Source organism: Aplidium turbinatum, chromosome 3 (genome assembly GCF_918807975.1).
Source record: "Aplidium turbinatum chromosome 3, kaAplTurb1.1, whole genome shotgun sequence".
Classification (NCBI taxonomy): domain Eukaryota; kingdom Metazoa; phylum Chordata; class Ascidiacea; order Aplousobranchia; family Polyclinidae; genus Aplidium; species Aplidium turbinatum.
In genome coordinates, this window is record NC_137474.1 from 42,625,564 (window position 1) to 42,637,642 (window position 12,079).

Here is a 12,079-nt window from a genome sequence, read left to right on the forward strand (position 1 = left end):
TATTGGCAATAGCTTGCGTTAGTAAATTAATTACCACAAACAAGGTAATGTGTGTTCTGAATACTGCCATCTTGTTTTTGCCAAAATTTCGTCAACCCATTGAGTGTGTACAAGAATAACCAGTAGGCCTACCGGTATACTAGCATCGTAGGCTACCTTCAATAAAGGGCACTTCCATAAAGGGCACTTCCATAAAAGGAAAAAGAAATTAACTCATCTACATTATGCCATGTATCAAATTGCATTAATTAAATGTTTGTCAGGTCTACTGCCACAAACATGCCTGAGAATGAAAAAGAAAGTGAAACAACGTAGGCTATAGGGCTATGCAAAAAACATATGCTGCTGCCAAGCACACACACTTTGGAATTTCAGCACACCAATAAAACCAATTTTACTAGTTTAATGTTTTTCAAGAGCACTATAATGAAACTAAGCTACAAATTGCAAAAAATTTGCAACTTTTCCAGAAAAATATGAAAAAAAACAAAAAAAACAATAAAAACCAAAAAACGCGTGTTTTTTTTGGCCCAAGTTTTTTTTGAAAAAAAACACGTTTTTTTTAAAAAAAAACGGTTCGTTATTTTTGCATTTACAACTCTACACCTGACCCACGCTGCAGCAGACGGCAATGTCTGTTTCCGGTTGTCTACTCTACTTATGACTTAAATTTGGTAGGCTACTACCCATTACTCGAAATCGATCACTGGGTAGAGGCAATTATCGTAAAGTTTTTTGCCCAGAGAAACAACAGCAAGTGCGGGTGGCTGGAGTCGAACATGGCCACGTCGAAGCAGTCATTTCCCGAACTATCAATCATCAATCAATCATTTTATTTTTCGTCATCAACACGTCCGGGACGAAAAAGGTAGCCTACTAACTGCAAAAATCCATATAAACCTACCAGCAGCTACCAGCACGTTAATGAACGGGAGAAGGTGGCAAAACCTTGAGTAGGGACAGTGGAATACCGGGACGACTCGCTTTATTGATTTTTCTTGCGACATGGACAGCTGGAGGGTCACTGCGAAATTTAAAAATTGGCAGAATTGCAAAAAGTTTTATTTGCTTTTACGTAAATTCATTTTTATCAAATAAAATGCTATATTTTGCGTGAGGTTTGAGATGCTAGAACATCGGCAGAACCTTACTACAGCAGTGTGAGGCTTACTACTGTTACCACTGTAGCGTGAAATCTATTGCTGCATTATTATAACTAGTATAGCATTACATAAGCATGATTTAGGGGAGAGTGGGGTTAGTTGGAAGGCGGGGTTAGTTGAAAAATGATCATTTTTTTAACTCTCCATAACTTTTTTAAATATTTACTGCAAACATGTGAAGTAGTTTATAAAAACACACAATCCATGTTAGTTTCGATTTGTTGAGTCAAGGTATGTTTGTTTGGCTGACAATTTTGTGTTTTCTTACTTTCGAAGTAAATTTTTTAGCGTATTTAAAAACATCTCATGCGTCGATATCGTTAAAGATAGGAAGAAATTTTTTGGTGTGTGTCAACTGTAGGTGTTCTACAACACTAAGAAATAAACAAATTTTAGTTTAATGCACCATGCTTGAATATTTTAGGAAAATAGTTTGTCATATGCTAAGGGGGCTAGTTGGAAAATAGTGGGTGGGGTTAGTTGGAAAATGTTTTAATAACAGCATAACTATGTAGTATGATACGAGTATATCGTCGTGGTATGATAATAAGTAGTATAAGTTCCAATGTATACTTGTTTTAAGCAGACATACATTGTAAAATTTTAATTTGAATAACTTGGAAAGTGCTATATATGCGGCATCACAAGTTTTAACAATGCGTTTATTGAAAAAATATTTTTCCGATGATTAGATGTAGAATTCATTGCATTTTAATTTTAAGACAAGTAAACATATTTGCTTACAACCCCATGTAAATGTTTGTTTGTTGAAAAAAGAGTATCCAGTTCATTTTAGTAGGCATTAAACTGACGTTTTTCAACTAACCCCAGGCATGGGGTTAGTTGAAAAATCAATTGTATGTTTGTTTATTTTAAATTTTCATTAAAAGCTGAATTGATTCAATACTTACTTTTGGTTGTATGATAGAGGACATCATAGATGATAATTTAAGCCGCTTCAAGTTGTCAGGTTATGCACCAATTGTTTTAAATTTCACTTTAAAAAAAAAACTTTCCGACTAGCCCCACTCCATATATATTTTTGTACATTTATTTTGGCAATACACACTTTGTACACACGCAGCCAGATCACATACGCTGCACCTGGGTATGCGACATATGTCGGTAGACCTCAAGCTGTAATTGCGCCACATTTTGTCATAACACTATAACCCTCCAGTTGTCCACCTTCTTTTTGAGTGAGCAATCCCCTACTTCTACCATCCCTAACCTTGAGTTATGGATTTTAGTATCAAATTCGGTGAAGCAATTATGTAGTCTGCAATTTTTTGTAAGATCTCATAAAATCTTGGAATCTTCGCCTCAACATGCAGCTGTTTGCCGCAGGCGCCTCCTATCTGCTAAATGTTTTCACACAAGTCCGTCCCGTTAGCTCAGTTGTTACGCGCTCGGCTCAAAATCACGCAGCGCTGGTTCGACTCTCGCGGTGTGCCCTTGAGCAACGCATTTCAGGACTGCTCTTCATCCAGCGGCACCTAGTGGATGGATTAATTCCCCTGCAACAACACTTCAACAATCGGAAAACTTCACTTTGTCAATTTTGGTAACTGGCCCTGCGTCAAGAGCAGGGTTGCATTCCTGAGGGGGGGGGCTCGGGGGGGCTCAGCTTCCCGAAATACGAAAAGGCTTGATGTAGGGGGGGGCTCGTTTAAGCTTCCATTTTTCAGCTTTTCTGGCTGAACAACAACTTCTCGACTGAACAAGTAACACTTTAACAGCTTTCTCACAACAGAACTGCAAAAAAACACGAACATAAGTTGATAGCGTCCTCACATCGTGCTATCAATGCTCTGTGGAATAGTTTCCCAGCATTGTATAAGCACTTCACAACCCTCGCAGAAAGGAAGAATATTAGAGCAACAGATCGGGCCATGTTCAGAGGTCTCTGCATCAAAATGACCACCAAGGAATTCGTAGAAGATCTGGCGCTTTTAAAAGATTGTCTTCGGCAATTATCACTTTTGTCAGAACTCAGAAACTCTCCAGACTGGGAATATCAACTTCGTAGTAGCTAATCGTCATGTCAAATGGACTGTTAATTCTCTACTTCAAATAAAAAAAGCTATTCAAGAAGGAAAGTATTCGTTTGATGAAGTTGTTAACTTGAGTCCCGGAAGTACAAAAAACTACTCCTTTAAAGGCATAACATTGGACCAGTTCAAAGCTCGACGTAGAGACTACCCTTCTTTTGATCGTAATCGGTTTATTCAAGCTTTGGTTGACAACATTGGAAGCAGGATGGTGGACACCAACAATGAAAATTCTGTGAAGAGCTTGGAAATTACAGTATTGTACCAGAGTTATGGCCTGCTGCAGTCGAAGTTCCATGGCAAGAAGGGGAGCAGAGATTACGAAAAATAGAGGAGATATTTCATGTCATCACTCCTATTTCCGATTTTCAATTGTAGGCTATGTTGACAATCCTTGTCATATACCAAATACGATAAAGTTACTCAAGAACGTAGTACTAAACATGATTGCTATAAGTTCTGCTGAAGCCGAACGTGGATTTTCACAAATGAACTTGGTCATCACACCGCTACGATCACGGCTGACCATATCACTTGTTTCAGCATTGTTGTTCATCAGCATCAATGGACCACCTCCTCATTTATGGAATGGCACTGCGGCAACTCAAAAGTGGTTGCAGACTCATCGGTCGGCTGTGGATATTCAAGTTAAGCATTCTAAGCTGCCCACATTGAATGAACTCAGATCTGTGCAAAAACTGTTTGCTGGCTAAAATCAAGGACTGTCGCGGTGTTTATAACTTAGCCCATAAAACCAAAGACCTGGCAGACAGGCTATTTGTTTTGTGTAATCTCGTTTGCACCAACTTGGAATATGCTTTTGCTGTAATTGGAGTTTTTTAAACTGTTCGTTAATAACTAAATGAGATTTTAGTGTAACTGTCACATTGGCAGCTTATTGGTCCTTATATAGCAAATCTGCAACCACAAGCGCTCATTTCAAGAATTGCATTTCCTTACTTTCCTATTGCAGTCAATGTTTTTGCAAGTGTGCTTAGGATTGGCTCATACAAATAAGTTTACAATTGAGTTAAAAGATTGGAATTAGCTCTGTCACGATTTCTTTCTATTTCTTACCAGGAAAAAGACTTGGAAAGGTTCAATGACGTAGTTTAATGGGTCAAACCGAAAAGCAGTCAATTAAATGTCGAATAATTCTACTAGCGAAATGATAATCTGACTTCTTGAAGAACTTTAACGAACGGCTTCTCAAATAACTCTAATTTCTGCATCAACTACCAATCCACAACTCATAGCACACCTCTCATAATCAACTCATAATAATCACCATAATAATAATTACACAAACTACACCACTATTTATATAGTTGGTTGTTCAGTCCAGTAACCTCGAGAAGGTAACGTAGTGTTGCATCACACGAACTCATCGTCGGTCACGTAGCATTTAAATGTAAACAACAGAAGTCTCTAGAATGTCACGTAGGGCCGAAGGTTGTAGAAAACACGTTACATAATACAGATTTCGTCATCAGAGGTTACTTTAGGTCAATACCCGATAATAACATACCGCTCAAGAATTCCATAATGAAAACAGCACATTCTGTCAAGACGCAAAGCAGCCCGACGCGAAGCTTTGCACATTGATTGTGACATACGCCCCCCCCTTAGAATATTGTTGCAAACAATATAGCAACACAATCAATACAAAACACACTACAAAATAAAACACCAAAAAAAAAAACGTTATTCGCCACAGCGGTATGCAGCTGAGCAACTGTCAAGTTAATCAATGTTTATTCGACTCATATAATCGGCCACAATATTGTCCTTGCCCGGAATGTCTTCAATATGATAGTCATACACTTGCAATGCCAAAGCCCAACGCATTATCCGATCGTTTTGAAATTTGGCATGGGAAAGGAAAGTTAATGGCTTATGATCCGTTTGCAAAATAAATGGTTTTCCCATCAGAAACAGACGGAATTTATTAATGCCCCAAATTATTGCAAGGCATTCCTTTTCTATCGTTGAGTATTTCTGTTCGGCATTGGTTAGCTTCTTACTGGCATATGTGACTGGATATAGTTTGTCATTGTGTCTTTGCATCATCACTGCTCCAATACCAACGTTTGATGCATCGGTTCGCACGATGAATTCCTTATCATGGTCGTGCAATTTCAGAATTGGTCTTTGCAGAAGACTTTCCTGTAGTGTTCGAAACGCTCTCTCTTGTTCTTCTTTCCACATTACGTTGTTTGGCATCCCCTTCTTAGTTAGATCACTTAGAGGCGCAGCAATCGTAGCAAAAGATGGAATATGATCCCTGTAATAACTTAGCAAGCCAAAGAAAGAACGCACCTCCTTTTTAGTCTTGGGACGTTTCGCGTTACGAATTTTCTTTAGGTTTTCTTCATTTGGCGTAATCCAATCATATCCCACTATATGACCCAAAAATTCCACATCCTTGGTCGCAACAACGCATTTTGACGGGCGGGCTGTTAAATTAGCGACACGAAGGCGCCCAAACAGTTCGTCGAGTGTCCGTAGATGTGTGTCCCAATCTTTAGTGTGTATAATCAAATCATCAATGTAACTTTCTACATTATCCATTCCGGATAGAATTTTTCTGATTGCGCGCACTAAAGTCGCGCCAGAGTTTTTCATACCAAACGGCATTCGAATGAACTCATACATTGCATCTGGCGTCACAAAAGCAGTCTTGGGAATATCCTTTTCTTCCACTGGAATTTGCCAATAACCCTTACTTAAATCAATCTTCGTAAAATATTTGCTCTTACCCAGGCGTTGAAATAAACCTTCGGCCGTGGTCATCGGTTCTGGATCTCCGAGTGTAATCTTATTGAGCTTCCGATAGTCGACACAAATTCGATTGGATCCATCTTTTTTTTCACGATAACAATCGGTGAAGCATATGGAGATGTCGATTTACGAATGATTCCTTGCTGTTCCATTTCTTCCATTTCCTTCTTCAAATTTTCTCGAACAGCGTATGGCAAAGGATAAGGTTTAGAACGCATTGGTATATCAGTGGTCACGTTGATTTGATGGCTAGTGACTTTTGTTTTTCCAGGTAGATCTGAAAATAATTCCTTATGTTTCCTCATTAAATCATTGATTTCTTTCCTTTGTACGTCCGGCAGCTTGGAGTCAATAACCACATCGTTGATATTCTCTCTTCTATGGCAATTTCCTAACTCTAGTAACTCATCATCATCGACACTATAATCTTCGTTATCTTGATGTTCCATTAATCCTGTTAATGTCACCATGGGCTCTGACACTTGTAAAGAATCTTGGAACATTTGCTTCTTGCTTTTAGCGTCTTCATCTCGATCATAGTACAACTTCAAAAGATTAGCATGATACGTTTTTAGCTTGTTACGAAGAGAAACGAGAAAGTCATTTTCTCCGACCTTCTTTTTAATTTGGTAAGGGCCTTTCCATTGCATCAACAATTTGTTGTTGTCACTCGGCAGCAAAATCAGCACCTTGTCCCCTTCCTTCAAGTTTTTCCTTGTCGTTTTCCGGTCAAAATATTTTTATGTTTTATTTGGCTTTTCTCTAGCTCTTCCTTGGCAATCTTCATAGTTTCTTCCAGGCGTTCCTTAAGTTCCAAAACATATTGATAGCTAGTTTTTACTTCTGAAGAATCGAATTCATTGGTCCAGAATTCCCTTAGAATCTTCATTGGCCCTCTAATGGTCCTCCCATACAATAGTTCAAAGGGGGAGAATCCAGTTGATTCTTGGGGTACCTCTCTGTACGCGAACAACAAGGGATTAATAAATCGGTGCCACTGTCTGGGCTGTTCGCTACAAAGCCTCCTTAACATCTTCTTTAGTGTTCCATTAAAACGTTCCACCAATCCATTACACATGGGATGGTATGGAATAGTCCTGAGTGACTTAATGGAAAGTAAACGGGATACCTCGTTCATGCAATCAGAAACAAACTGTGTTCCTAGGTCGCTCAAGACCTCCTCAGGAATACCCAGCCTACTGTAAATATCGATCAAAGCCTCAGCTACAGTTTCAGTATCTATCCTTTTCAATGGTACAGCTTCTGGATACCTTGTGGCATAGTCTACTAGGGTCAGAATGTAACGATGACCGTCATCACTAACGGGAGCAATCGGTCCTATCAAATCGATTGCAACTCGTTTAAAGGGTAGGTCAATTACCGGCATCTTCCCTAAAGGAGCTCTTCCAACTCTCCCCTTCGAAACTGTTTTCTGGCATATATCACAAGATCTACAGAAGCTCACAGCGTCACTATGCATCCCTGGCCAAAAGAAATTGGTGTTGATTCGATCTTCCGTTCTTTTTACACCCATATGTCCACCAAAAATGGAGTCATGAGCAATCTTCATCACTTGTTTTCTTAATTCCTTTGGCACTACAATTTGGCTCCATACTTCTCCGGTATCTAATCTTTTACGTTTTCGACGAAGGATTTTTCTACACTTTTCATATTGAACCTCAAAATTTCCTCTTTTAATTGGCTCTTTCATATTAATAAATTTCTTCAGAGTCAGGTCGTTTTCTTGAATCTCAGCCAATTTATCCCTCGTAACGGTTAATTTGGATTGTACCTCAGCTACCTTTAGAGGCTTTACATTATCTTCCCTCTTCCTTGCCTGTGCCCTCGTAACAGCGGCGGCAGATATATCCCACTCCGGATCAGGTTCACCAGGTGCCCTTGCTTCATCCACATTACCAATCACTAGATCAAACAAACACCTTTCCAAACATAAGGCTTCCACAATTCCGGTAAGGTAAGGAGTATCGATATGCACTCTCGCTAAAGGTCCTTGAATTAAAGTGGTATCAATTGCCGTGGTATGACCCGTTTTACCAGTCAATTGATCTTCACTGACTAAGCTTCTTTTAATAATTATACCGGTACATCCACTATCCCGTAAAACCTTCACCTCCTTATGTCCCACTTTTCCAACCGCTATGGGCAAATTAGTGTTAATTTGTTTTTCTTCAGATATATCTTCCATTTTCTTCCTTTCTGACCAACCACCACTCTCATCTGGAATCTCCTCTTCTGGTAATAAAGTTTGAATTTGGATAGCACATCCCACTCGGTGAGCTACAGTACCGGTCACGTTCCTCGGCGGCTGATTTGTGGTTTGAGAACGCGGCTTGTCTCTGCATTCCTTCGTTTCATGTCCATATCTACTGCAGAAATTGCACCACCTTCGTCCATCCCTGGGTTTAGTTCGACAATCAATAGCTTTATGACCTATCCCATTGCATTTAAAGCAACGAATTTCACTGGTAGAAAGGCTCTTGTGAAAACTACTGGTATGACCTTTGTCAGTATTGCGACGAAATGGTTCTTTATGCGCCAATTTCTTGCCATGAGCAACCAAGTACTGTTCCGCCACACTGGCTATGTCTTCTAGAGTCTTTGGACTTCTCCCCATTAAATAAACAGACAGATCTTTTGAACATGAATCTGTGAATTGTTCCTTAACTATAAGGTTTGCCAATCCGTCCAATGATTGTTCGGCCCCCGAAAGTTCAAACCATTTTAACAAAAGGTTTCTTAAACGTTCAATAAATTGACCTGGGCTTTCGTGTTTTTCAGGCTTTGCCTCACGGAATCTTTGACGGTATCCATGCTCGGTAAAATTGTATCGCTTTAACAGAGCTAACTTCAATCTGTCGTAGTTCATGGCTTCTTCTTGCGAAAGTCTTGAATATACATCAAGAGCTTGTCCCGATAATAACATGCTTAGCTGGGTAGCCCACGTCGACTTCTCCAATTTGGCTATTGTAGCATATCTTTCAAATCTTAACAAATAACTATCCAACTCATCTTTTTCTTCAACAAATGATGGCAAATCTGGACGTCTAACTTGCGCCACAATAACATCTCGAGCATTATCATTAGTAGAATTAGATCGCTCACTAATGTCCAGCTTTTGTCTTTCTAATTCAAGTTTTAACTTTTCCAATTCATATTGCGCTCTTCTTTCTTCAGCTTCTGCTTCGCGCTGCGCCCGTTTCTCCTCAGCTTCAAGTTGTGCTTGTTTCTCTTCTGCTTCTCGTTGAGCTTGTTTTTCTTCAGCTTCTCGTTGAGCTTGTTTTTCTTCAGCTTCTCGTTGAGCTTGTTTTTCTTCAGCTTCGCGCTGCGCCCGCTTCTCCTCTGCTTCAGCTTCAAGTTGTGCTCGCTTTTCCTCAGCTTCAAGTTGTGCTCGCTTTTCTTCAGCTTCAAGCTCTGCTTTACTTATTTCACGAGCAGCTCTTCTATCTTCTCTTTCGTCAGCTTCTCGCTGAGCTTTTTGGGCCATTATCTTGTGATACTCTTCCATCACAAACTGAGACTTCTCATTACCAGTCAGCCCCATTCGTTCAGCCATGCTCCCTAAGTCTTCAATCATCTCATGTTTGACAGTATCCGCCATCTTGACATTAATTTATTATTCTTTCAATAAACCTTCGGTATTCTTCGGTTAAATCCTTTTTCGGTTTGTTCCCGGACGAGCCCCCAGAATGTCACGATTTCTTTCTATCTCTTACCAGGAAAAAGACTTGGAAAGGTTCAATGACGTAGTTTAATGGGTCAAACCGAAAAGCAGTCAATTAAATGTCGAATAATTCTACTAGCGAAATGATAATCTGACTTCTTGAAGAACTTTAACGAACGGCTTCTCAAATAACTCTAATTTCTGCATCAACTACCAATCCACAACTCATAGCACACCTCTCATAATCAACTCATAATAATCACCATAATAATAATTACACAAACTACACCACTATTTATATAGTTGGTTGTTCAGTCCAGTAACCTCGAGAAGGTAACGTAGTGTTGCATCACACGAACTCATCGTCGGTCACGTAGCATTTAAATGTAAACAACAGAAGTCTCTAGAATGTCACGTAGGGCCGAAGGTTGTAGAAAACACGTTACATAATACAGATTTCGTCATCAGAGGTTACTTTAGGTCAATACCCGATAATAACATACCGCTCAAGAATTCCATACTGAAAACAGCACATTCTGTCAAGACGCAAAGCAGCCCGACGCGAGGCTTTGCACATTGATTGTGACAAGCTCATGCAAATCGAGTTTCAAGTGTAGGCCTACGCAGTAAAAAAAAAGCAAAGGAGATTGCAGTGTAGCAACCAAGCCAAATTTCAAACTTATAATTTTATATCGGATTCAACCACGTTTTCACGTTTTGTTGCTTATACCTTTTTCTGTACTTCAAGCTATGTTTTAGCATGGGTTGTTTTTCGACATGATGTTCAGAAGTAAAAACAAACTGAACAGTGTTTCCTTTTAAAAAAGGTAAACATTGTTGGCTAACCTACACCGATTAGGGGAGGCCGGGGTACAGTGAATCACGGTACACAGTGAATCACCCGATCAAACGTAAAAAGTATATATTAAATTTTCTCTGTAATCACTGTTGCGTGACCACAGTAAAGCTTTCGTTTCACGTGCAAAACCACAGGCGGAGCATAGTTCAGCATTTTGTCCAAGATAGAATTTGTCAATTTCGTTAGTAAAAAGTAAAAAAATGATGTTGAAGAGTTTTGATCATATCTTTGTGCATGGTCAAACTTATGCAAGAGTGTTTATATAGAAAAGTACAGTTATAAGTGGGCATAAATAGGAATAAAACTTAAAACTAAACTCGTTTGAGAAAAGCATGTTTTTCTCATTTTTGTTTTGAGGATAGGCATAGTACACAGTGAATCATAGCCGTACGAGACCAAACCATTTTGGGGGGACAGAACGTAAATTTGCCCAAATGTGCACGCTTTTATAGAAATTGCCCAAATATAATGTATGCGGTGCATGATAACAATGAAAAACTAACATAACAAGATCACTAGCAGTGGCGTAGCCAGTAATTTTGAAAGGGGTGGTTTTGACGGCGTGTTTCGGTTATGGCGACATCCAGCAGCGGGGGGTCTGGGGGGCCTCCCCCACAAAATTTTGAAAAATTACTTTGAATTTGGTGCATTCTGAGAGTATTTTCAACAAAAATGTGGTTATGAATATTCCTGTATAATGGTACTGTGCGGTGGCATAGCAAAAGGATAAGATCATGTTTTCTTTGGCATTTTTCAGAAATAAAGCTACAATTTTCTATGTTTTCTTGTTGTTAATTCCTGGCTGAGATATTTGAATGTTTGGTAATGGCAAAACTCGCTCTTTGCAATACCCACCCACCCCCCTGGCTACGCCACTGATTACCAGCTAGCTAGAATTTCTTACCAAAGTAATCAAGATAGAACAACTGAATTCATCTTTGAAGATACCTTGCTTGTGCATTGCTCGATGCTTCTGCACTTTGGCATGGTAAGTAGGAGTAACAAATATTGTTTTACACACCACAAATAATAAACAACGCCACTTAAATATTCAGTTGTGATGTCATAAAAGACTCAAAAAATAAACATTGCAGGAGACCGGCTCAGGGGGACCATGCAGATTCAGAAAAAAGTACATAACAATAGAGAAATTATGATTAAATGTAATAAAACACAGACATACTACTTCTGTTCAAATAAACTTTGTTCAATCAATTAAAGTAGTTTTGATGACTGAGAGTCACTGAGAGTACCACTGAGAGTCACTCAGCCATTTCTTTTATGACAGAACAATAGGCCTAGGCTATACATTTTTTTAAAATTGTGATTATTTTTGTATTGTCAATCAATCAATCAATCAATGTTTTATTTGTCAGTAACAGGAACATAGGTAGATATTTGAAATATGCAATTAATGTACACAATGCAAAGTTACACAAGTTCCCATACCGACTGGGAGACAACGAAACGACCATACGGTCTACAAGTCAATTGCCACCCTACGGAAATGACGATTTTGCCATTTAAACTAAGCTTACAAGAG

General features: G+C 39.1%; 1 protein-coding gene across 1 annotated transcript; it reads right to left on the bottom strand.

Annotated features, from left to right (window-relative positions):
- Positions 1 to 6,003: 6,003 nt before the first annotated feature.
- LOC145766823 (uncharacterized) lies at positions 6,004 to 10,689 on the bottom strand. The gene is made up of 4 exons (XM_082578528.1): positions 10,635 to 10,689; positions 8,673 to 9,304; positions 6,837 to 8,558; positions 6,004 to 6,540 (listed from the first exon to the last, which is right to left on the bottom strand). The coding sequence occupies exons 1-4, from the start codon at positions 10,687 to 10,689 to the stop codon at positions 6,004 to 6,006; spliced, it is 2,946 nt and encodes a 981-aa protein (XP_082434654.1).
- Between the last annotated feature and the right edge of the window lie 1,390 nt (positions 10,690 to 12,079).